The following is a 27,838-nucleotide window of genomic DNA, read 5'->3' as shown; positions in this document are numbered from 1 at the left end:
TTTATCCTCGATCATTTATCAACTGCAGTCACATGTAGCAAGGCATATCGTCACGTTTGCACGTATACTCGGCAAACAACTGATACTACGCGTCATGCGGGCGTTCGTCGATAAATTTTAACAAGATTATATGTCCTTATACCGCGCGCAAGTATTCGCGTATATACCTATGTGTGAATGTGTATACGGAAGGACCGCAAAATTTGTCGAACCGATCGAGCCCGACGGCGGGCCGAACGATGGACAAACGGGCGCGGAGAGGAGAACCAATTTGTTTTTATCGGTCCTTTGTTTCTCTTTTCGGTTTTGCGCCGTTTTCCCCCGCTCGCTGTTCCGTTCTCGGCGTTTCGTTTACCACGAAGCCGCTCGTTCACGCAAAGCTCGTTAATTCGAGCGTGACTATCCGTCGGGCGAATCTTCCGCCGCCGATTGTACCACCGAAAATGGTCAACTATTAACGAAGCCCGACCGTCTGTTTGTACTCGAGTTCTTCATCATTAAATGCCATCACTGTGTTTAAATTTCATCAACTGCATCAACGAACCGATTAGCGTCCGTCCGTTGTGTCTAAAAAGTACTTAAAATAAAGAGCATTGACTGTTAATTCGATAGTTGTCAATTAAATGATGTTTTGACCGAGTATTAACGTTTTTTAATTGTCCCAACAATATAAAAAAAATTTTACACACAAATTTGATTAAATTGAAAGAAATTAAATTATTTTCAACGTCAACGCTTGTCTAAGCACTCTAAATTTAATTTCTAACAAAAATCTCTCAAAATGTTGTAATTCTTTCCATTAGACATACTTTCTTATTAATTGCTATTATGACGTTTTATAAATGTGTAACAATATAGCAAGAGCGAGAGTTCCAAGAGAGCAGAGAGAGAGAGAGAAGTTATAGTTTCGATACAAATCCATATTCGCGCAATCCAAAAATATTGAAAAATGCCTCGAACCGTACGCTAGTGATAGCGATTCATGCGAGATAGTTATCTTAATTGGAAATAGAAGGTACGGATTCTCGAGGCAACGTTTTTTCAGAGCACGTAATTTCTACCGCAGCTTTAGCGTAATACCGAGCGACCGGTTTGATCACCTGCATCGTCTTTTTCTATCAGCTTTCCCGATGTTCCTTCCATCTTTCCCTAGCTCTCCGTTTCCCTCTCTCCATCTCTCTGTTTTATCGTCCGCTCTCGGCAAGAACGCGTATACTTGTTCCGTAAGCAGTCGTCTTCCCGCATTTCCGGTTCTAACACTTTACCATCGACCTCCGCGACCCGGATCGCAAGATTAAACGTACGTGCATACGTCCCCTTCTTCTTCTGGCAAAAGGCTACCTTCCTATCCGATGGGACTATCATTCGACAGATCTACTTTACACTTTTATTGGCCATGTACGATAATAAGTTTCCGAGATAGAGCCTCGATTATCCACGCGATCCATAACGATCCACGATAAATCCTCCGATAATGATAAATATTTCGCAACGAGTTTCGCAATCTAACCGAGAAAGACGCATCCGCTACGCGCGTGCGAATTCAAAATTATCTCTCCTCATCACCCTCCCGCTCTTGTAATGACAGTAGGGTTAATAGATCTATCTTGCGGGGGTGACCCAGCTATGATGAACGAGGGAACGCGTCGTGCGTATGGCTCCCCAAACGTATCGCACGAACGAGCGAGTTGACGACGATCTTGTTCTGGCACACGCGCGAAACATAAAACGCGAATGCCTCGGCAGTGAGTGCACTAGCAGAAACTCAGAAATAACCGCCGTCGCCGTCGCCGCGTTCCAACCGGACTCGCTGCCGACATTTGCGCGCATCGCGCGTCGTTGCGAAAAGGAGAAAGGGAGCAACGCACGAACGTGATCAGCTACCGCTCGTGTCCGACGTGGCAACATTCCTTGTATATCCTGTCCGATAAAAGGAATTTCTTCTCTTAATATTGTCCCTCATCATTCTAACTCTTACGTATCATGCAGCGGAAATAAAAAAAGGAATGCAATCGCAATCCTCTAGTTTTTTAAATTGATGTAAGAAAAAATCGAAGGATAAAATATTGCCTATATGAAATTTAAATTGAGTACATATCGTTAACATCGAACGTATACGTAGCTTTTTATAGTACATATATTCTTTAAAATAAAACCAGAATGCAATATAACTTGAAAAAAGTTGTATGAAATTTCTGCGATGCGTAAAAACGCCAGTTATTGGTTAGTACGTCAACATGTCGAATTAACAAATATTTTTTTAAAAGTAATATATGTTAAAAATAATACACGGAAAACATGTCGAAACATTTCAAATGAAAGCTATACGTTTTTACAGATCGATATGACATAGTATTTACGAAGTACGTCCAGATTTCGCCTCGTGACGGAATCGACATCGCGGTATCGACGCGAGTTAGTGACAACGAACGCTAGGTGTCAAGTCTGCAGATTCCACAAGTGCCACCGACGGAGAAGACACGTTAGACACGATCCGAAAAGGAGAATTGTGCCATCGAAGGTTAACAATGCCACGTTCCGCAGCCACGACGAGCTATACAATGTGGCATTCTTTCGCATCACTCTCATGACGGCCCATTGTACAGAGACCGACTATTGTTTCTCACGTCATCGCGTGCATTCGCGGCGCGAACGCGGGAGAAACATAAGATACGAAAAGGCAAGAGAACGAGAAGCCGAATACAACCGGGATCATACGCGTACTAGTTAGAAACAGAAGGTCAGGCCTATTCACCAAAAATATCTTTGAGTATTAGCATATTTGGAAAGAGAATAGAATCGAGAGTAAAGTCAGTTGATGAAACTAAATTAAACAAATATCACAAATATGTAAGAAAATTTGTTAATAAGATATGCGAAAAATCATAAATGATTATATAGAATTATAAAAATGACAGAAAAATTATACACATACATAATTACGCGCGGTGGAAAATTCCAGATATTAAAGGTTACTCAAAAAAGAATTATAGAATGTAATTCCATGTATGTAATATATGTCCCATATTACATAGGTCACGCTTAAGCCTTCAGTTTTCAAATATAAAATTCTAATTATATACAAAGAAGTTCAAATTGAGCAAAGTTATACAGCCGAGAAATAAATTATTCGCTGGAGTCGTTTCAATTTAATGTAAGAAAGTACGATCATCCCGTTTTACATTAAAGATAAATCTTATAGAAAAGGAAAGAGAGAAAGAGCGAAGAAAAAAAACTTTGAAACTTGATCGAGTCGCTCCACTCGCTCGCTCGTCAGACGCTGTTTAAAAGCAGCCGCAGTCTTTTGCATTCTTTTCGAACGGTTGAAGCACTGACACTTACCGCACTGAACCGACTTCCTGAAGTACAACTTCTCGGGAATGCGCAAGAACGTGCCGCGTCATAAAAACCAAGTCTGTCATCGAGCCACACGATATACAATACGTTGAATTATTTTACCATGCATCAAAGTTACCAAAAACATAATAGCTAAGTTCTCATTAATTTATTTTTCCAGGAACACTAAATAAAAGTTTCTATATGGCAACTTGAATATAAAATCAATCAATATTGTATTTTTTCGTGGAAAATATTACTTGATAATTTAACGACAAACGTGAAAACAAATCCAGTATTTTAATTTTTCGGAGCACAAATAAAATTGCACTTCCCTGGAAAAACGTTGTATCGAAAATATTGGGAAAAATATACCAATGCTTTATATCTTTTCGAATTAAATAAAACTACACCGGAATCGCTAATTCGTAGCGTTTTCGCACGAGTTTTATATTTGCAAAATTAGTAAGCACCAATGTGTCATGTGTTTGTGTTTTTCATTCATACTATTTTAAATCAGATAAAAGTTACTCTGACCCCGATGAACATTGTCGCACCAAAAAAATAAATCAATTTGTCTATTACAATTTCCATGAAAACAAAATCGCGTATTGCCTGGTAGTACAGTCATTTGGTAGTTTTGCCTGGAAAGTTTTCCGGGAGTTTTGAAAATTGGTAGATTTATATATTTCGATGTGCTCTTTCCGAATTTCAACTTTGCCACCTCGTATCTTTGCCGCTCGCGCCGCCATATTGGAAAAATGGCGCCTAAAAGCAGTTTTTTGACAATATCTCCTTCCCGACTCATTCCACGATAAAAACGTTTATATACAAAATAAAACTAGAGAAAATTTCCTACAATTTATGTAATAACCATTTTTTTCGTAAAATTAATAGTTTTGGCGTACGAGCGCCGCAAAATGTAGTTCAACACGCGTTTTGGCCTAAAAACTCATTTCCACACCACCTTGAGGTAGAGTAAGCGGCGCGTTTTTTTTACCGTGGTATCCCCAATAAGCTTAGTCCACATGCAATTCACTATTCTAAAATTTAGCGCATTCTTCTTCGCTTCGCTGTTCTTGATGGATATTGTTTGTCAAATGTTAAACAAGAACGAAATGATGCTCGCGAGCATTGTGAGCGATAAGTGGAACGCAGCCCAGATGTTGCGAGTTCATCGTCATTAGTCTATCGTTTCACAGTGTCGTTTGCATTTATAGAGCCATGGCTTCTAATAAAGTAAACTGTTTTATTTGTGCTAATCCATTGCAAGAAAATGAAGTGATTGAAGTGAAGGAAAAAGGATTGGAGACTTTTCGTAAGTCAAGTATTAAAAGAAAGGATAAGAAGGATAAACTTTTGGTGGGACTGAGGTCGATAGTGGTTCACGATGCATTGCGATGAAACTGATAATCCCATCGCGGATGATGTGGAAGAAATTTCGATCAGTACTAATGACGAACTCGCACCTGGTCCATCAAGAACAGCGAAGCGAAGAAGAATGCGCTAAATTTTAAAATAGTAAATTACATGTGGACTAGGCCTACTGGGGATACCACGGTAAAAAAAACGCGCCGCTTACTCTACCTCAAGGTGGTGTGGAAATGAGTTTTTAGGCCAAAACGCGTGTTGAACTACATTTTGCGGCGCTCGTACGCCAAAACTATTAATTTTACGAAAAAAATGGTTATTACATAAATTGTAGGAAATTTTCTCTAGTTTTATTTTGTATATAAATGTTTTTATCGTGGGATGAGTCGGAAAGGAGATATTGTCAAAAAACTGCTTTTAGGCGCCATTTTTCCAATATGGCGGCGCGAGCGGCAAAGATACGAGGTGGCAAAGTTGAAATTCGGAAAGAGCACATCAAAATATATAAATCTACCAATTTTCAAAACTCCCGGAAAACTTTCCAGGTAACCGCTTCTTTTGCGACCAAATGACTGTACTATGGTACGATATAACCATCGAATATCGAAGTATAAGCAACATACGTGTAGTAAACGTAAAATCGTATGAAAATTGATAATCAATTGTCGTGTATTAGGGAAAACATTGTCAGAGATATATACGCACGACACAGAATTGTGAAACATTCGTGTACCGAAGCGGATCGTAAAATGTCACACGGACGAAGTATGTCGTAATGCGATGCGTCAAGTTAACTCGTGAGTGAAGAAATGTTAACTGGTTAAATGAGATAAAAAGAGAACAGGAATAATAGAAAGAAATAGAGGAACAAGGACGAATAGGAAGAGTGAAAGAGAAGAGGAAAAAAACACATTGCCTCGCACATTGCCAATGCTGGCACAAGCGTCAGAGCGTCAGAGGCATATAATTCACGCGCGCCGATGTTTGTACCGGTTCCCGTCTAGGATCATTGAAGCTTTTACGCGCATTTTACACATAGTCGTAAAATGCGAAGGTTGTACGACTAGATCGTTATGAAGGCGATTATATCGTGCGCGCGCATCCCGGTAAACAGGCTTGCGCTAAATGTATTTATTTGGTGACGAAGATGAAGCGTACGCGTTTTACTAACGTGCAGACAAGTTTTTGGCTCGGTAAATCGCAAAAATCGTGGAAAACAATCAGCGCGACTTGCCGAATGGCGCCAGAATCCAATCTGGGATATTGCATATAGTGTCTCGAAAAGGAGGAAATTTTAATTCACGGCATATCTGTCTATGACAGAATCGAGTACCGGGCACAAACGTTATATAAATATTGAATTTCGATGTATATCGACAACCTGTTTGGATGTAATCCTCCAATGCTGTCATTCGTATACAAATACTTTAATATGAAAATTATAACGTTATAGACTTCGCACAACAAAGTCGCACTTATTTTTTTAAATAATAATTAGCTCTTTCTCTCTCTCTCTCTTTCTCTCTCTCTTCCGCACCGATAAATCTCATGATCTTTATTTTACGATGTCTGCCGCAATTAACTTTCAAATTCTTTTATTTAAAAATATACTTGATGAAATATTTAATGAAATATCAGTTTCGTTTATAGGATTTAGAACTTATCACAAGATACGAAATATGAAAAATGCAGAAGAGGTAAGATAAATGTACCAATGTCGGGACACTTAAGACCTGTGTCTGGAACACCTTTATCATTTTAGTTTTTAAATAAGTATAGATAACGCGAAAAAATCACAGATAAAAATATAATACAAGAAAAATATGTTAACATTATAACTTATTTAACTAAAATGATAAAAATGTCCAGACATAGGTACGTGTCCAGGAATTGGTACATTTACCTTAAGTGGCGAGATATTAGATTTTCTTACAATTTATAAAAGAAGTAAAACATTGAAAAATCGTATAAAAAGAGAATTATTACGAATAAATATTCTTGTCGCGACGAATCCGCAGTATCAGTAGCGGCGAGGGAAACGCGCGTTGGCGTATCTTCCGCAGCCACAGAACTGTCTCTCAGGCTGAGTAATAACTTCCGCGATGTTAAATTCGATAGCAGCTGCATTGCTGCATGCTTTGCGCATTTAAAACAATCGCGTGCAATTACGAACCTTTTTACCGCGACGTGTCGATATCGAGAAAAAATTTTGCCATGAGAAAACCTCGTATCGCGACAGGGTATAAGACCGATAAGCTCAATCACGGATTTGTACTATATTAGAATTAATGACGTTTATGGTAGTTTTACTGATGAAATAAATGCATGTGTATAACCCGCTAAATATTTCACCATTATACTGTCTAGACATAAATGTTAAAAACCAAAGAGAAATAATGGTCGATATTTCAATTTTTCATACACAAATGAGATATGAGCTGGTGAGTTTTCACAGAAAAAAATCATTAAAAATCTCACATTGCCAGATGTAAAAAAAATATAGCACATGAAATCTACACACATAGAGAATAATATAGAATAATATAAATATAATATAATAGATATATAATATGTAAATATATAATATAATGGAGAATAATATAAAGAATATATAGCTCAATTGCTGCAATGATGACATAATTGAAAAAAACAAAATTTTCCAGGAAAAGAGTTCGAATGTTTTGAATCATTGAAATTTTGTAATATTACTTTTAAATATGATTTTGATGTAATAACCGATTGTGTGGAGAAATAAAAATATTAGCCCTTCAATCGGTGTATTAAATTCTCACCGTTCTTTTGCAAATAATTCAAAAATGACAATTTTTTAATTATATCGTAGTTGTAACAAATGAGCGACATACTTATACATAAAGAGAGGGAGAATATATGGAATCATTTAAAATTATTGTACTAATTTTTGAGTATGTATAAATATAGTAATCTCACCATAGTACGTAATACTACTTGTAGTGTAAGAGTCCTTTAAAAAAGAAATTACAAATCGGCTCTACGTATAGAACGTATATGTAGATAGCGACGGATGCCTGGGCATACACGCGCATCAGGCCGCTTTGTCATGCGTAGAGATATAACTGATGCGTGTCGAAACAGTTTGATGGACGAGATCGCGTAAAGTTCAAAATACAAAAAACTCGGGACGAAGCACCTGTCAAATCGCATTATCGGACACTGTCGACACGTGCATTGGCGCCATATGCCTCGCATGATCACGCGATTACGCGAAATATCGATGCGCGACGTCGCGTATCGTTTATTCTTCTTCCTTTCCCTCGTTTTTACGTGCTTTTTCCCCGCGCGATCCAGCGATGATAAGCGGCACTCGGTCAAACGATCGTACGAGTAATTAATGACAAACGCCTCGCGCGCCAGCGGTTTTCCGTTGGAAAAGCTCGGAGACATTCAATTAGGCAACTCGCCAATCGCAAACCGGGCGGGAGCGAGTCAAACGTACGACTCGTACGAGTGCCAAGCGATCGATCAAAATTTTCTTGCGATAAACGTCCCCTTTACTCGTTCGTAATCGGGAGAGCTACGACTCTGCTGCAATATGCAAATTATACGAAGGCCACGCGCAAGAAAGATATTTATCAATTTTTTTTACTTTTTCTTGCATTTCCACACACATCCTACAGTATAACAAACAAATTAATCAAGTTTGTGCATTGCGTCTGTTATTTTATCTATATATTAGTTCTCTTAAAAAACCTTTTTTGGCATTAAATTTATATAATTATAAAAGTCTCTGGACATAGGTGATATCAATGAATATTTACGCGTACGCGTAAAAATCATTGTTCAATGATACCAACTTTAATAAAAAGTAATTTTGAAATCAATTATGTTCCTTATCAATTATCATTTTAAATAACTATTTCAGACTCCACGATAAATTATGTATCTCGAAAATCAATAGAAATAAGTTAAGATACACGCGGATTTTTCAATTTAACAATTAATAATATTCAATTAATATCGCGAATCGAGAAGCGGACGTTCTAATTGGCCAAAGAATTGACGGACGAAAGAAATTCGATGCCGACAAGTCGTCCCGATAAACGGTTCAAATCGATGCCGCTTGAGGGCAACGTTACCAAATAAAGGGTTAAATGGATCACGACATCGTATTTTCTCGTGGCGCGGCGGCGGAACCTGAAAAAGCGCTTGCGATATACTGTTACCACACCGGCGCGGCGCGCGGCGCGGTAGAAAGGGAGAAAAAAAACGCACTCTACTGCCTCAGATATTGAATGGGGAACGAGTGCCGTCCCTCTTACGCCGGCCGGCTCCAGAGTAAGGTCATTGCACACTCGTAAACAAACAGGACGCGGAGCGGCGTCTATAGCGAATACCCGTGCGCGTCACTGAACGCATACATATACACGCCGATCTAATGCGGCCTTGGGCTTCCCGAGTGGAGCGAGATTTTGATGTGTGTGTGCGTGTCTGCCTTTTAAATTCCGGGAATACATCGTGCGCGCACCTCACGATCGATCATCCGACGAACTCTGCAAATTTCCAACGAGACGTTAACGTGTACGACCACGTCGAACTTTACGGCAAATTCCTCGGTTCTAATTTGAAGTATATACCTATTCTCTCCTCAACCAGAATATATCAGGGACAATCGGTGCTGTCGATGTTAAAAGCGCGAGCGTAAAAAATTCTTGGTTTCAAAAATAGAGAGAAATAACAAAAACTATGTTGCTCAAAAGATAATTTTAAACTTGCTTTACCTCGAGAAATTTTAATTTGACAGTTGATTATTATCATAAAGATATCATTAACAAGACATAAATCGTGACGCAATATTTGACGTTTTGAATTACGCCGATTGACGTATTACGTACGACGGTTTATGATACGTGCATCTCAAACGTTAAATTCATTAAATAAATCTCCAAATAAATGCACACTTAAACTAAAAAAAGTAAAAGAACTTGAAAGAATAAACAGTTATATGTTGAAAAAAAATCTTCTCCATAACGGATTTAAAAAAATTAGAAACATTAAAACGCGGTGAATCACGCGACGATAAGGTAGTTATAAATTATTCGTACTAGCTATAATTACACATTATAAATGGAAGAACCATTAGTTACCATTCGGTATCCGATTTCGAACTAGATACACTAATAAATAAGTCCATAGTAAACTGGCCGCTGATATATTCTGTGAGCGTATCATAAGTCCGTAACGTACACAGCACACACCACACACACAATCGGGTCTTTAAACCCGATTGACATACATTTAAAGCGCGCGCTTCTCAGTCCATAATGCATTCCCTTTAACGATTACACGTTGAATCGAAAGATTAAATGACGCGATTTCGAAATCCGATCTAGAGACACGGTAGTGTCTCGCGCCAAGTACGCGCGAAGCGAGACGCACCGTGACTCTTTTACGCGAACGCATGAGTTGCGAGTATCCGAGATTTTGAGATCTCAATAACGAGTGAACGGATCAACTTCTAAGTAGGTTCGATCGATAGCTTGGGGTTTGATTTATAAATAAGAGTCTTTTTTTTCGTTACGTGCCCTACGAGCGAAGATATTGCAATGCAAAGACCAAATGTGGAAAATTTTTTTTTAAGAAACGTCCACGTCGGACAAAAATGGCGGCTGGTGTGTCACTTTCCCATTTTTGACACGAGAGCGCACTCGTGCACTGTCGCAGTGCGTGACAGTTTTTTACAACCTAGAAAAGGATAAGTGTAAGTGTGTGATAGTCGTGACCGTTGCCGCGTCGTGACAGATAGTGAAATATATATAAGTATTGACCGTAAAGAGCTGATGCCGAGAGATCTTTAAGAAGGAAGGTGTATCTACAAAATCGTACAAACACGTACGTATATGCTGCCTTGTAAAAGTTGTCAAACTGTATGTTTACGCGAGCGTTACTTCTGTAGTAACTTACGATAATTTATGCCAGGATTACGATGAATTTAACGTAACGGGACGCGACGGACGCGAAGTAACGTAACGTGAACTTAAGAAATTACGATCGCCGTAATTTAAAAATAACATTAATCTTAACCTTCTATTCATACCAAGCTGTCAAATCATTTCTGAAATGCACGCTGCTTCACGTTACGGCGATCGTAATTTCTTAAGTTTACGTTACGTTACTTCGCGTCCGTCGCGTCCCGTTACGTTAAATTCATCGTAATCCCGGCATTACTCGTTTACGCGGGATGAATTATCATAAGTTGCTACAGAATCTCCATTTACGTGGAGGAATTATCGTATAAGTTACTACGGAAGTAAAACGCTCGCGTAAACATAGTATACGTGACAGATAGTGTGTGTGTGTGTGTGTGTGTGTGTGTGTGTGTGTGTGTACTACGTTTACGCGAGTGTTACTTCTGTAGTAACTTACGATAATTCACTCGTTTACGCGGAGTAAATTATCGTAAGTTACTACAAAATCCCGTTTACGCGAAGGAATTATCGTAAGTTACTACAGAAGTAACGTTCGCGTAAACGTAGTGTGTGTGTGTGTGTGTGTGTGTGTGTGTGTGTGTGTGTGTGTGTGTGTAATTAAAATTATTTATATTTATATTATACATGTATATAATTTATTTAGTATTTATAGGATGATCTCTCGGCAGCAGGACGAGAAAAGCGGAAAAGCGACAACAATATTTCGACAGATTCGATAGATCGTATAGATGACATGCCCTTTTTAGAAGAGGATGCGTAACACTACAAAACGCATGATATCAGTACAAAATTACTTTCTTCAAAAAGGTAAAAAAAGGTGCCAAGTACATGCACAGTGTATGTTGTTACCTCGAAAAAAGCCAAGTGGTAGTGTCATTAATTTTAAATAAATAAAATCTATTCTAACCTAGGTGGTAGTAGCTTTATTAATTTTTAAACAAAATTATTAAATTATAAAATAAAAATATTTAATTAAAGTAAAATAAATAAATTTTTCTTGTAAAAAACTTGGCGCTGCTTTTTTAGAACCTTAAAAAAGCAGCGCCAAGTTTTTTACAAGAAAAATTTATTTATTTTACTTTAATTAAATATTTTTATTTTATAATTTAATAATTTTGTTTAAAAATTAATAAAGCTACTACCACCTAGGTTAGAATAGATTTTATTTATTTTTGAATAAAATTAATGATACTACCACTTGGGTCTTTTTTCGAGGTAACAACCACGCGTGTACTTGGCGCCCTTTTTTTACCTTTTTTGAAAAAGGTANTTTTGTACTGATATAATACACTATACGAGCATTTACGAAAGTTAATTTTAAAAAAATGACGTAACTCGAAGTTGGGAGCGCAGGTCGCTTAAATTATACGTATATTCATAATGGTTTTCACAAAAATCTAGGAACGCTATGTTGAGAATAACAATCGCGATTGATATGTGAAACATACTTATATCAGTCGACCTATTTCATCGTGATCCCGATATAGACACGATGTAACGCGAGATTTATCGCGCCGTTAAAGTCTTTGCACCGGAAGAGCCCGGCGATCGTTCTTGCGCGTTATCGCAATTTCTCGTTCGCAGGTTTTCGCATCTTGACAAATGTCACGCTCGCGCGAAGGACGGCGAAGGATCGCGCGTCGCGCGGGAGGGACGGAGGTCAACGTACCACCGTTTCCATCGCGATGTCGCAAATCTTACGGGCCGGCGCGTTCGCGCGCGGTGCGACAATTTCCGTTTTTTTCCGCGCAAGTATACGCGAACGCTTCTCTGAAACGCGCGGCGCAAGCATTCGACATCGGCCGCGACGAGAAGGTCAAAGGTCACCAACCACGATTCGTAAACGAAGCTAAACGGCGCGGTGGCGGCGGCGGTCGACTTGCTCGAAACGCGCTCGGTGTAGGGAATGAATGAATGAACGGGAGGGGAAGGGAGGGAGACAGTATATATATGTATATACCTACCGAGCCCTCCTCTGCTTTGCTTTTGTCCCCTTAAAGAGGTAATAAATAGAAACATTCGACACAAACTGTCAAACAGCGAAAGCCGGTTTGGGGAGCGCCGGTATTCTATACCGCATTAGTAACTTTTGTCGGCACGTGGCACCGTATTGCTTGCACGGCAACCCTAATTCGGCGCTAGATTATCCCGTCTCGGCTCGTATCGACTTCCTCAACGTTGCGCGTGCAAGAAAAGTTCTAAATTATCTCGTAAATCATCTCCTTCGTCTCTCCGAGGAGAAAAACTCGAAAAGGTCGAAATTGTCGCTCGAGAGTTAATTTAGAAACATCGTTTGTGCGATAACAAGGAGAAATATGAGACGCCGTTTTACGTATATTTAACGCGTACAAAATTATTATCTTATCTACACGGGTTTACGTCTCGCGATATCTTTTAACAGTCTTTAAAAGACCCCGACGAAAATCGATAGGGCGGGGGGGGGGGATAAGGCAGCGCGCGGCAACCTGCCGTTCGATCGATTCGCGATAACGGGTCGAATGAATGAGCCGCGGTGCGTCCATACCTGTTGCCAGTGATCCTCGAGCGACGGCTGGGCCGAGAAGTATCCGGTGTCGTGTATGTCCTGCAGCTCTCGAAATATATTGCCGCTCGGTAGGAGCGTATCCATGGCTACGCGCGGCTGCGAAAGTCCTCTCCGCTTCGGCCTCCTTCTTCAAGCGGCAGGTGCCCCACACACACACGGAAACGCAGCGGCGGCGGCGGCGGCGGCGGCGAGCCCGCGTAAGCGTAATCTCAAACTGAACCGAACCGAGAACTGAATGACCCTGAGAACGAGAACGATGTATACTGACTGACCGGCACGGGGACACAACTCGCGTCACTCGCGCGACGAGATACTATACGAACTCGATTCACTGAACGCGTCCCGGACGCACGCACGCACGTAAACGTAGTAGCGAGTAGCGGCGAGCGCACGTGCGTATCATCGGGGAAGAGGCGAGAGCCCTCCCCACCACCGTATATACAGAGGACGCGAGAGAATGCCGGCGGCGAGCGACGGAGCGCGCCGCGCGTCGCCGCGAGGATCCTGGGACGGTTATGGAGTCGCGTGAAATTCTCCGCCGCCACACTTCCCGATAACGGCTCCCGATACCCGCCGGTGTCCGCGGACGCGCGCACTTTTCTCTCTTTCCTTCTTTCTCTCTCTCTCTCTCTCTCTCTCTCTTTCACCCTTTCCTCTTCTCCGTACCTCTCGCGCGACGACCGAGGAAGAACTGTACCCGGCGTACCCGCCGCGTCGTCCCTGCCCTGCCGCTCGTTATCGTAGACGGACGCCGCTAACTGCCGCGCGGCGAGAAAACCGCGAAAACGACCTAGGGGGAGGGGGAGGGAAAAAAATCTCACTGCGAACAAGGCATCACTCGTGCGGCTCGACGCTCTGTCTGCTGGCGTCGCGTGCACGTCTCACCTGCGACGGCATTCATCACACGCGGGGAGGGAACGCGGAGGGGGGAAGACACGCGGAGCAAACGTCAAAATGCCGGCCTGAAGTCGTCCGTGCGGCTGACTGCCGGGTTTCCCGGGGGCCTCCCTCTCTCGCTCCTCGCTCTTATTGCTCTCTTGCTTCTTACTTCACTTCAGACATCCATCCGCGTCCGCGCGCGCGGTATCTCGCTGCGCGTTTAACTTCCGACGACGAAAACTCGCGCATTCACTGTTAAAACGGCGAAAACACACACGCGCGCGCGCCGGGCCGTCCCTCTCTATATATCTCCCGGCTGCCGTTCCGCGTATCGTACTCGTCGCGTAGCCGGCTTTTATCTGTCGCGCGCGCGCGCGCGCCGAGATCTCTCGACGCCGGTTCTCGCGTTCTCCGCCAACTTCTCGCCGTACACCCGGATGAAGATCTCCGCGATACTGCGCGTGTCACGATTCTCGCCCGCGCGCGATCACCGAGGGGGATCGGAGGAAACACCTTTGAACGAGATTACTCGCACTCCGCGATAGGGACCCGGCGAATATCCCCGACCGCTAAACACGCGCAAGACTCTTCCGCGCGAGTGTCGAAGAGTAACTGACGTTCCTCGCCGTAACTGCCTGCGCGAGGAGGCCCGAGCGCGGCCGAACGTTGCCGAGCGCGCGCGAGTCGTATACCACTGCGAACGGCCGTGCGCGACGCCGCGGCAGCACTGATCGGTGACGTCGCGACGCCGCGCGGCCGGGTACGTGCGTGTGCGGTGTGCGTGTGCGTTTGTGTGCGCGCGCGAGCAATCGAGCAAATGAGGCACCGACGCGAACGAAAAAAAAAAAAGGCAAATTCGTTTGAAAGGAATTCACATCGACGACCATTTGCTGATGCGCTGCGTCGTACATTTCACCGTCTTCACCGACACCTTCGCGTCAGGTTGGTACTCCTACCGGACAAAATCGGCGTAAATTGTGTGTATCGAAATTTATAGTGCTGTTCAGGGTTAATTCGGTGCTCTGTTTGATCTGTTTCTGACCTTATTAGTGCTCGAGCTGTTTAACGCGACATTTTCGTTTGACAGAAGGGGGATGCTAAATTCGTACCGAGAGCCAACATCCCTGATTTTAAATACGTGTACGAAAGTAAAAAAGTAGATACCATGGCACGAAATCTCCATCGACGTTCTCAACTTTCGACGGTGTCGACGAGGAAGGGAACGGACCTGAAGTAAGGTACGTATACGTATGCGAAAATGATTTATTTGTTTCAAACTACTTTAGGTATGCATATACGAATGCGATTTATAAACATGTTTGATTCAATCTGCCGATCAAAATATCGAAATATATATGCATTTCCGAAAATAAACGAGCGCTCGCAGACAATTAATTGTCGTCGTCACATAAATGAGATAATCAATGTCACATAAATTTCCAAAGGCTCTTCTTTTACATTGTGCGCATTTTCACACATACACGCGTGTGAAAATGTATATCAATTTCCAATACATTTTAAAATAATTTAATTCTTCATATGCAGGAAACAGAAATATTTCACAATGTTACGATAACAGTATAATTCTGGAAATTTTATCGCGGAATTTTTTTCATTTCGCGGGATATAACCTGGAGAGTATTTACGTAACTAAAAAATGCGCAAAATAAATTCTTTGCCAGAGTTGATGGTTTCTTTACATCACAATTCTCCCAGCAGCGAGGAAAATCTTCCATAATTTGCGCTTTAATTGCACAATTCTGCAAATGATTGTATGAATCGGACATCATTTCATATCGCAGCATTGTAGCTATTATCTTCGCAAGCCGATTCATTCGAATTACGCATATATGGGCAATATGCGCTTCGGATTTCCCATTCAAGCGACAGTACAGTAAAGGTCGCCTATAACTCATGCATCTGTCTTACTTTCACAACGTGGCCAATGTGGATCGACCATTCAGGTTTCTAGTTGCAATTTTGCGCGCGAAAGGTTTGCAGCTGTTTCATTTATCGAAGACAAATCTGATCGAAAAAAGTATTGAAACTGGATAAAAAAAAGCTATCAAAAAAATGCTTTGCGGTATAAAGATGTGAACTTATTTTTTAGTATTTTCATATATTTATATTATTCTTTTCGTAACCATGGCAATTAATGCGTTATTGAATTAATAGCGTAATTTCACGATAACTTCAGATGCAGTTATAAGAAATAAATGAGAGAGCAAACACGAGTGTGTTTGACATTTGTTCTATGTTTCTGGCACATGCTTTATCTTTTGCAGCTCTTTCTTGTTACGTGATACACATCTTTAATGCAACGTGTATGTGAAAAAGAAATTTAAAATTATATTTCACGAGCAGTAATCTCGCGAGCTTGTCTTTAAGCCGACCTAACCGAAAGTCGAAAAGGTTTACGTTTGCATAACGTTTAGATTTAACGGAGAGAAACGGGCTGCTCGTTCAGCGAATCGACTACGAGAAATGCACGAGCACGGAGCACACGAACGCGAATTATTTGCAAATGAATAATCGCTCGTGAGTCAACCGAGAGAACCGAGAAAGAGGGAGAGAGGGAGAGAGAGAGAGAGAGAGAGAAACGAACGCCTTGTGTCGCCGTAAATGATTCATAGATTTAAAGCCTTTCTGTAGACGCTGGTACAGCACGCGGGAATGCCAGATTAGATACGTAACAGCAGCGTTTATGGCGAATGGGATTAGAAGACTAACCGCGCTTATCGGGCGCTCGTACCTCGTTTCCGTTCGAGCTATCGCCGTTCAACTATCGCCGCGTCGGAGGCTGGCCGCGTGACTCAAAAAGTATTTTTTTAATCGGTTATTGTGTGTGCATTCGAATCGCTCTGTTTGCGCGTCTGATGTTTCTCCCGCGCGCTGCACAAAGCGCGCATTGTATATAGGCGCCGTTACATCGGAGCGTAGTATATCGAAAGAGTTTCGGTCGTATTGAACAATGGCTTGGAATCGATAGCGCCGACTCGATCAATAATACTGCCGATATTCTTGGAAATTGCATTTTTTTCGAGCTTTTAAACGACAGTTCCTCTGAAACTAACTCGATCGCGGAAGATGTATACACATTCGAGAGGTAAGTTACCGTGTTATACTTTTATCACTGGTTCGTTTTTGTAATTAGAGAGCGCATTTTATACATCCCAAATAACTCGGACGGGAGACAAAGTTCCTTCTCGGAACATTTACCTTGAAAGTTATTTTGCGTCCGCGAGTACTGCAGATATTATCTGCTTTGCGAAATTGCGAGCGGAATGTATAGCACCGCGTCGGAACCTGACCTCGCGCAACCTCTCAACTTCGGCATCGTTTTCCGGATATATTCCTTCGCTCAGTGGGTTAAGACGCCCGGTACCATAAACATGGCGGTCGCAGTTGGACCCAAGCCCAGCTCTCGAAAAGCTTTCTTGTAGCGGGATACAGTAGCATGTCGATTTTCGCCGCGGAACGAGTCGACGGGATGTTTGTTAGACACAAAATGACTCTCTCTTTCTTTCTCTCTCTCACGCGCGGCGCTTGTCCCGATAAAACGGTCGACCGGGGTATCCGAGGCCATTAACATATTAATTCAATTATTCAGTTTAGAACGATATATATTACGCTGATCGATGTTTGTAAACCGTATTGCATTTCTACCATGAAACGTTGCGAGCATACGCAAATAATTTAGCGGGATATGGAACGACGAATTTCAACTGTCCACTGATCCGAGTTTAAGTGGGAAATAAAGCGATATGGTAATAATGCCCGGATATACAAAATATTGCGGGAATGCAGCAACTGGCGTAGAAAAATCGTTTTTTTTTTTAAATATAATTCAGAGTTTCATTGCAAACATTATATAAATTAATTACGAAATTAGCATAGTATATGCTTTATAGCTGATATTGTGTTTCTGTGTGTCCCAATTATTACTCTACATAATTAAATAATAACGTTATTGATTCAGCCTAATTAAATAAATATTTTCTTATAAAATTGTAATTAAAAAGCATAGAAAATGGTATTTGAGAGTAGCAATCAAACTTTTAGAAATCCGTGCGATTTTAAAGGAAATCTGACAGAATTACAAAACATTTCGTTGAACGAGATTTAACGAGACTTATGTCGCCTGTAGTTTTTCTGTAACATAAGTTTCCTTGTCTCTATCATTATCTGCATATACCGCAGACCAAGGTTAATAACAGCCACGTCGCCGATATTTGGCGCACGTTTCCTTCATACGCCGCGCCGGTAATTTCGACGATCCGCGTCTTACTGAGCGTAAGAAACGCGCTGAGAATGACGTAATCCCGATTACATAATGCCACGGCAAACGTTCGCGCGTAGTACCAACTATTCGTGTCAACTATTATTCTTCGAACGACCCTCGGCGTAGCGTCGTTGTCCGCGTTGCACATTCGCACATCCTTGGAACTGGAATTTATGGGACGAGGTCGCGCATAGGTGCCCGTCGTAGCATTTAGGATTTTGTTCGACGTCGCGTCCACAACTTGGCGAAACGGTATAGGCGACATTATATAATGGCGAGCGGAGCGTACTTATTGACGGCACTCGCGTCTCTCGCGTTGCCGGAAGTGACGGCGATTATTATTATTAACGAGAAGATCCTTAATCTCGTAATCCTATCGCGCGCGCCAGATGACTCCGGTAAGTCGTGCTGAAAATTTACGCTACGGATTCCGACAAACGCGGACCGACAACCGATGACGACGACGGCGTCCCTAAGCTCTTGGAACGCTTCCCGAAACTTCTCGCGATCGGAAGGCTCGTCTGTTCGATAATCCACGAAAGAGACATCGAATCGGGAGTTACACACGCGATCACTTGTCAGTCACGTTTCTATAGAAATACCATGTCGCGTATAGTCACATCACAACACGAACGAGATTGTATATATATTTACGCTTGATAATTCTCGTTTACGCTTCGATGCTTGAAACGCTCTGCGTGTTTCCGGTTAATATTTGCGCCGATTGTAGTATTTTAATGGTGTATTGTAAAAAAAATTATTATTTACATTACATGTTGTCGTTTGAAGGAGATTGAAGAGTGTTTTCTTGGGAACGTACATCTTGTATTTTTCCGCGAAGCGCACACAATAGAGATTGCTGACGCTGACACGCGGAAGTCGGTATTGTAGGAGCGACCCTTGTGTTTACGAATTTAGGCACTATAACTTTGACAAAGCCGCCGATTTAGGGAACCCTCTTCTTCACTCGATATAATGGGAGACGATGGACTATAAGAATCTTTCTGAACGTGCGTGTAAATATTCCCACGAGCGGGGATCATGGCGAAATTAAGGAAGCCTACGATACACATTCCTCAAGATGATGCATGAGACGGATTATAACCGATAAATCCTAGCATGACAATTTTTACGCGTTACTGGCGAAAAATTTTTCGCCGTACGAGCAATTCATATTGTATATGATCGTCATTGATCTTCTACAACTATTCTCTCTTTTGATTGCATTCATCTTATTAGTTTTATTTGCTATTTTTTTCCGAAATATTAAATGTTTTATGAACAATAAATATTATATCATCGTTATATTAAATATTATATCATCAAATTAATAATATTATATTTGTTGGATACATATTTCGTAAATAAAATTTTGATAAAATTTATAAATTGCTACCTATTAAATCAATATTTAACTACTAATATGCACTGAAATGTTTTCTGAAAGACTATTTTAATTATAATAAGTAATTTGCCGTATAACATTCTATGATTTTTTTGTAGACATTCAACTAGATTCTATACAACGTTAATACTAGAAACGACGTTATAAAAGCAAAGCAAATTTTTACCCTCGGCATTTATTCTATATATATAAAATCCTATGGTTAACCGCGTCTTTATGTTACTCCATAAGGGTGTATTTCCCAAGACTTCTTCTAGTGGTCCATTAAAGCTCAAGGAAGCGGACTGATGAAATCGTGAAACGCAAAACCGTACTATCTACCGTAGCGTATTACTACCTTCAATTACATTGCACGTTTGGAGCTTATCTTAAGTAACAATTAAAAAAGAAAAGGTAGAAGATCAGGCTAATTGTAAGAGTAGACCGCGCGAACGTATGATCAGTTAAGAAAAAATATAAATCCAGAGAGTACCATTTAGCTGAGATAAGTTTGCACGTGTACTGCTTATGGAAAGAATTTCAAAAATATATGGAGAATCTAAAGATACAAACACGTGACGTATATAAAAAAGGTTATATTCTCTTTTAAATATAAATTTATTATCAATATTAGAAAAGCTTCTGTAATGCTATCTGCGGCAGAACATGTTCTCTCATTTGTAGTTCTATTATCGAATATTATCGTTAATTTACACAGAAAGAACACCCATCAGAAATGTATTTTACTTTTTTTATTATGTTTATTCTTACAGATAACTTATGGTAAAATATATTTATATGATTCCCTGTATTCTTGTTTGGTTAAAAGAAAAAACAGGCAAGAGGAATGATATATGGTTATAACGTTATACTTAAAGAAACATAAACGTATCTTTTCTATTCCCGTAATACAGAAATATTGGAGCCGAAGTAATATATTAGCGATATTTCTGAGCTCGAATCTTATCCCTCTTATTCGAATCGTGGCACGCGTTATATATATACCACCAAAACCTTCGTCACATGAAACGTGCCCGGTTTCTCGACCAACAACACACCCACGCCTACTCTACGATCCTTCATCTTTATAAGCGAGAGTTAAGTTTAAGGGTAAAGCAAACAACCCTTGAAAGAAGTCGCCTACGGTTTGATCGATGCGCGATCCTTATAATACTTGGCCATTTGCTTTCTGAAAAAATACAACTGCGTTCGTAACCAAAAATAAAAAATATTAACAGTAAATATCATGACATGATTGTATAATAATCACAAAAAATACAAGCGATTTGTTTTAAAAGTAATTTTGAAAAATTTCGAGTCTTACGTAATCAAATGCGGTGTTCTAAATTTCTGTATGATTTTAGAAAATAGTACAGCATTCTTTTAAAGGTCACAACGCGTATAGTTTGAAAATTAAATTGATATATTGAAAGATGAAAATTAATTCCATGGAGTTGCCGTAACCAAAGTTCTTACATCGTTCGCTTTTCCAGCATGTTCTTCGTTGCCACCAGACAGATTAGCAAGGGTAAAAGATGATAATTCAAAGTAAAAATCAATCAAAAAAAGCCAAAAAAAAGTACGCTTGGCGTCCCCGATCGATCGCATCGATTTTGCTATCCTCGTTCGTTCCGTTTACATATCCCATTTGGAAGAGTCGAAACTTCTTGTGGGTTCTTTTTTCAACGTCACTTTCATTCGCTGGCGGATGAAATGTTCGGATGTTTTATCAGTTATTTCCGCGCTCTCTGGCATTTCGGCGTTTTGCCTCGCTGACCCAGTCCGACATTTTTGCTTCGCGAGCGCCGAAACTATTCTTATGTTCTTCCTCGGTATTTTCCGTTGTGTCCTGATATAGTATATCCGCCGCAAAACAACCGCCCCGGGGATAAGCAAATCCCGTCGCCCCGTTACGACCATATACAACGATACGCGCCACTGCCACGAAAGTGAATTAACTTTATATTAGGCTGCGGCGGAAGATCGTCGTTACTTGAACCCCAACACGAGCGGTTAGAACCCGTGCCAAACTTTTTTTTCGTTCACGAGAGAAGAGGAAGGGTACGGAAATTTCTCGGCGATATAAGATATCTCAGGGGATATCGTGCAATGAGAGGAAACCCGGGGGTCGGATCCTTTATCTCGACTCGCCGCAAAGACGACTGGTGAGTGGAGACTGAAAGGCCGGGATGTAGGAAGAGAAAAAGAAGCGCGCCCGGCACGAAATTTCACTTAGGCTCTTGTCGGGGGAGAGAGAGAGAAAGCTTGGGTGGGAGGGGATGAATTGCGAGGATGAGTTGCTGTGAGTATTCCGGGGTCGACATCGCGCCGGCGTACGTACCGCGCCGTGTGTTTTCCTCGTGTATATCTCAATGCCACGAGCGGCACCGAGCTGCGGCGAGGAAGGCGAAAAACAAGCCGGCAAGAAAGCGCGCTTTAATGGACGAAACGAGTTTCCAGCCACATGGAGCGCTATTGCTTCCGCCTTATTTTCCGCTTCTTTCGTCAACACCCACGTCGACCTATCCACTTCGAGCCACATCTAACCATCGGGCTTCTGAAGTTTATGCGCTTCTGCACTGCCAATGCAACCGGGAGAGAGAAAGAGAGAGAGAGACAGAGAGAGGCCGGAGGAAAAACACAAGAAACAAGAGACTAACTTCATTTGGTTGCGAAATGGGTATTCCGCGAACGGTGATCGAACCGAGAGTACAACGGGAAGCCACCGGGATAATGGTATTCCGCGGGAATCGAGAGAGAAACCGCACGGCTGCCGATCGAAAACACATCGGGACGAGAGATCCATATGCAATCCCGTGAATATTGATAATGCTGATATCGACTGTAATATATTATTCGGCGAGGGGCGTGCGTGATAATATTTTACACGTGGCGACTTCATATTTTATGCAAAAGGCTGTAAAACACAAGCGGCCGCGAAGAGTTTTTGATTCTCCTGCGGGCTGTGTTTTATGGGAGGCCACTCCGCGTTAGGATTTTCCGCGCACCTCGGACATTCTTTAAACCGAGAGAAGCCGCCGCCACTTCTTACGGAACATTAAATGAGAATCCACCCGCAACGGGGATTGTGGTCTCGACTCGACGAAATGCGTTTCTACGTCGTACAGTGAATTTTTGCGTAAGGAACTTTTGCAGAAATTCTCAGTCTGTTTCTGTATATTGCTCGCGATAAACGCCGCAGGGCCATACTTTCCACTTTTGCCTTTGTGCGAGCGGCTCGACTCCGCTTTCGTTAATATATATATTCTCGACTCGTATTAAAACGTCGAGCGAAATTTTCGGCATATCTCTTGCTGTTTTGTCTGGTCATTAATAAATACAGACCGCGTTAAGCAAGCGCGTTTCGAACGTGAGATGTATATTTATCTTCCGAAACGTTGATTGATACATAGTTAGCAACACCGACAGCGAGTACACTCGAATGATATTCATGTAGCATGACTGTCACTTATCAACGCATTGCGAAAGAAGGATCAGCTTAACGATCAAGTGGCTCGACTACATGAATCATTCACTGAAGTAGGGGAAAGGTTTCAGACAACTAAAATTAAAATTGAAAGACCACGATCTTTCTAACGACATTTAAGCTTAAATATATTTACGATGTTACAGCAACGATCAAATGCCGTTACATATATCTTAGAAATCTGCTTTGAACATATAGGTACATATATCAGTTGTTTATCTATTCTCCAAAAGTCCAAAAGAATGTATTCAAAAATATGAGACAACTTGAACAATTGATTTAATATTTAACTGTAATTATTAATGTCTAATTTATATATTAATTAGTGTAAACTATGGTTTTTATTGGTTGCATCGTAAATATGATTAACGAATAATTATTGCTAATATACTCTAAACAATTTTTCTGATATTTAGCTAACATTTATTCCCTTTCTCGATCACATTTATAATTATATATCGGGAGGAAAAGGACATAAATTTGACCGAGATGTCAGAGAGACACATCTTAAGCTATTTCCTTTAAAAACTTCTCTCTGTATATAATGAATGCTTAATCTAATTAACATTGTGGTACAAAATTTTAGCATGTAAAAATGTATGCTACAATTTCTTCCGTTGTAATTAAGGCTAAACTAGTTGCAACTCGTCAAGCGTAGTTTCGCAAGTGCAGTACAAAGTATAGCAGCACGCTGGGCGAAATGAACGGACGGAAAGGGGGATAAAAAAATGGCGAACTAGATAAAGGGAATTTTTCTTCGTGCTCCGGAAGGAGTACACCGCTAACAGAGTTCGAAAGAGTTAAACTTTATCGCTACCGGAGAGGAAGTGAGGGAATGAAAGACGGTGGGGGAGAGAGTGCCCCGAGAACGAGGATTCCTCCTGACTCTCGGAGCCAACTCTCTTTGTTCCAATTATCGCGGCTCTACCCCGGCCAAGCGAGCTTACCCACAGACGCGATTTGACCTTTTCCGCTTCCGGTTAACCGCACGCTATAGCCGGTTATTCTTCTCTCTAGCGACACAATTTCCACTGGTACTCAGGTGCTCCTGCTTCCATCCGCGGTTTCATAAAACGTTAACGTACATTTGCAGTGTGTGAAAGCTACAATTCCCGACAAATTGCCTTTTACATCATGCCGCTGCATTCCTTTGTCCGTTAAACGTGTAGCGATCATAATATAAAAAAAGCTCTTATTAATTAATTCAAAATTATAAGCACGAACGAGTAGATGCAAACGCGTAAAAGATACAATCAATCCTAGCTTTTTGAGGATACGAAAAATACAAGTAATGTCGCGCTATTATTGTCCTCCTCTTTCTTATATATATATATATTATATTTATATTAATTTTTTATATTATAAAACTTTTATTCATGAAATATGGATAATTTGAATGGACTATTTGAAAATTCGAACAATTCCTCTTATATATTATATTAATTTTTCATATTATAAAACTTTTATTCGTGAAATGTGGACATTCGAAAATTTAAACGACTATGCAAACTGGTTCATGTAATAAACGCATAATTTTAATGACTTTTTTCGGTAAGACTTCAATAAACGACGAATGGCATTTACCGGCCTGCGTTAGCGAATTATGACTACGATAATACGCTTCGAGGGGGGAAGAAAGAGCGAGCGGTTCGTCGCCTCCATTCAAATCGGTTTACTCGTGCATGTCGAGTACTCAAAAAACACCCTTCGAGGGGTGATTTCAAGCGAGCGTTCCGTAGGTCAGAAAAGAGATCAGTATAGTTCGAACCGCCAGAGAATAGACAGCCGGTGGATTCGTTGGGGCGACGATGGGCGGAAGCGAGGACGACGGAAGGCTGACGCTCGACGTAGTCGCGTTGAGCCAGATGGATCGACGATCGTTTGTCGTTCTTAATGCCGCGGGAGGGCTCAACGGCGGCGTTGATATTCACCGACTGATGCCAGAAAAATTACCCGATTAGTTAGCATCCATCCCACTGCGCCTTTGTTCCGCCACCTTCTTTTTTCGAAGGTGCAGCGACTCACCACTGCGCTCTGCCCTCTGGTCGCTTTTCCTCCTTGTTCATTCCTCGTTCGACTGCTTTTCGACCCCTCGCGCGAGCTGCCGAGGCGTCCGGAACGCACACAAACTCGGAGCCGCGTAATTCGCTCTCATTAATTAGGATTTTCACTGCGAGAGAAATTAGCCAAAGCGGCTAAAACCACGGCGACGGAGCAGTGATTTGTTTCGCAACCTTTACTATCGTCGTTCGCGATCGAGAGCTATAGTCGAACTTGCGCGAGTTAAATTTCTTTATTGTTCAAAACGGAATTATACTTGTTTAGCGCAAGAAAAAAGAAAATTTTCTTCCTCTTCTCATCATACGCGCGTTATTTCTGTTTCAGAAGAGAGCTAACTTTCTCAGTGTTTTATCTCGATGTTTTCCCAAGGACTGGTAAAGAGATGCGACTTGTAATCCAAACGTTCTCGCCGACGACGTGTAATTGCGCCACGAAGTCACCCGGAATCCGGAATAACCAGACGTTCGAGGCTGCGGTTGGATATCCGCGGTATATTGTTATGGAGACAATGACAGAGAGTGACGGCCGACAACGTATGAGCAGCGAACACCTGCAAGCGCGTCTCGGAGCAGCTCCTATTCTTGATAATGTAACAGACAGCTCTCGGAAGACGGTTGGATATGGAGGGCGGTAAGTGTGGCTTAGCAGCTCTTAATAATTCGGGCGCACTAGAGTGCCACGTAGTAGGCCCGTCCAACATACGTAGACCTACGCGTACAAATAACACACACTTACACACACACACACATGCATACTCATTTATGGCGGTCGCGCGAGCTTGGTGTCGGTGGCGGACGCATGAGGTCGGAAGTAGGATGGCAGTCGCTCGAAAAAGCACGTAAATTCACGCGATGGCTGCCGCGCCACTACAAGACTTTTATCGCGCAGAAACATTTACCGCGCGGTGCTTGGCATTTGCATGCAAACGCGATCGTGTCCCATTTTTCCGCCGTCCGCGTTTTCCCCGCAACGCGGGGTTCATCGCCGTTCTCGGTGCCTCTCTTTCTCTCCCCCTCAATGTTGCTCTTGCGCTTCTAGCTACTCGTCTACCTCGTCTTCTTGCCTTATCTGGTGATCTTCACCCGCGTGCGCAATCTCATTTCTTCTTCGACGTTGATATAGCTTTGAGAAAGAAAAAACGGTACGCAAGCAATGTGGTGTCGATGAAGATCTATTAAACTCTTTGATTTTCTTAACATATCCAATTATGAAAATATGTTTTCTTCGTATTATGCAGACATATAGTTCTTTAGGTCATTAATGGTAAAATTTTCGTAGTTTGTTGATGTATTAAGAATTATGTGTTACGTATTTCAATATTTACAATTTTTACAATAAAATAACAAATAAGAAACTGATGGTGAATGAAATATTAGATGATTTTGTAAATTTACATATGCAAAGCACTTTTTAAGAAATAATAAACCTAATCTGAGTTATGGATTGTTATTAATATGATCATTTGTATATTTTTTAATTGGAATAATATAAACAGAAAAAGAATAAGTTTTGGATCTATAACAAGAATGTCAAATGTTCTTTTCACTTTTTGTGTTTTTAATAATTTTTTTATTTATTATTATTTTTTAAACTTGTTTCATGTATTATAGACAAATATATAGAAAACAGAAGATATATCAAAATTATTCTCCTAAATTATTTTATTTACCAATAACGATCTTATAACCGATCCAAATAATTGATTCAACAATTCATCAAATTTTATGTAATATCAAGACCTGAAAAGCGCAGATTTTTCTCTCAATATGTAAGGATTCAGTATTGCAGGAATTATATAGTACAAAGCGAGACGAGAATATATGCACGCATCAGCTCTTGCCTCGAACTCTTTTTAATGAAATATTGATCCGAGATGATTGTGCGAGAACTCTGTTCTCGTGCCGTAAGTACCCGCGGAATGCCCATGCGTCACCCCCGCTGGCGATGAGCGGAGAGCGCTAAGAATAATGGAAGCACGCGCCATTACCATTGCGGAAACGAGGATTCCTCGAGATTCGCTGAATCTCGAGTTGCGAGTTGCGAATAAATAAAAGCATCCACGGTTTCTCTTCTGTGAACTCGGATGAACGAATAGAATAGAGCATTATGAATGAAGAAAACGAACAAATTTAACAAATAAAAGATATCTAATTGAGAAAAGAGAATTTGACACAATTCCTATGCCGATAGGCGGACGCCAATCTGTATAGGGAACTACGACGTATAGTAGCGATCGTGGCGCAGAGAGATGTGAGCCGGAGGATTCGAGTTTATATCCGACCAAGACAGTTTTGTCAGGTTTTTATTCGATCACCACCTCTCGGATGGAGATCTGGCAACCCACCGAGAGTATCTTGCATATAGCTCTCTATATTTAGAGGGGGTCCCCAGGTTAAGGCAATGAAATACTTGCACATATCTGCTATACTATAGTATTTGCGTCACGAATAGTCCTTTCCAGAAATGTCTGTAATTTGTTATTTGCCTCTTAATACATTAATTTGGAGATACCTACGCTTGACTCCAG

At 41.2% G+C, this 27,838-nt stretch overlaps 1 protein-coding gene and 1 long non-coding RNA gene across 4 annotated transcripts in view; one reads left to right on the top strand and one right to left on the bottom strand.

The window, feature by feature from the left end:
- The window catches only part of LOC143896622 (Krueppel-like factor 6), a 343,503-nt gene extending 328,804 nt beyond the window's left edge, over window positions 1-14,699 (bottom strand). The window contains exon 1 of the mRNA XM_077404572.1: window positions 13,198-14,699. Coding sequence (XP_077260698.1) covers window positions 13,198-13,302 — 105 coding nt within the window. The 5' untranslated portion in view covers window positions 13,303-14,699. The remainder of the gene's footprint in view (window positions 1-13,197) is intronic.
- Window positions 14,700-14,883: 184 nt separating this feature from the next.
- The window catches only part of LOC143896629 (uncharacterized), a 78,228-nt gene continuing 65,273 nt past the window's right edge, over window positions 14,884-27,838 (top strand). Inside the window, exons 1-3 of one of the 3 annotated variants that reach the window (XR_013256714.1) lie at window positions 14,884-15,039; window positions 15,148-15,335; window positions 25,636-25,941. This is a non-coding gene — a long non-coding RNA (uncharacterized LOC143896629). Of the gene's footprint in view, window positions 15,040-15,147; window positions 15,336-16,819; window positions 17,204-25,635; window positions 25,942-27,838 lie in introns of those variants that run through there. The other 2 variants (XR_013256712.1, XR_013256713.1) reach the window with 2 other exon arrangements.

This window comes from Temnothorax americanus, unplaced genomic scaffold, assembly GCF_048541705.1.
Source record: "Temnothorax americanus isolate GAGA-0224 unplaced genomic scaffold, ASM4854170v1 Scaffold19, whole genome shotgun sequence".
NCBI classification, from domain to species: Eukaryota; Metazoa; Arthropoda; class Insecta; order Hymenoptera; family Formicidae; genus Temnothorax; species Temnothorax americanus.
Note: the sequence above shows the minus strand (reverse complement) of the source record. Positions and strands in the feature narration are given on the sequence as shown.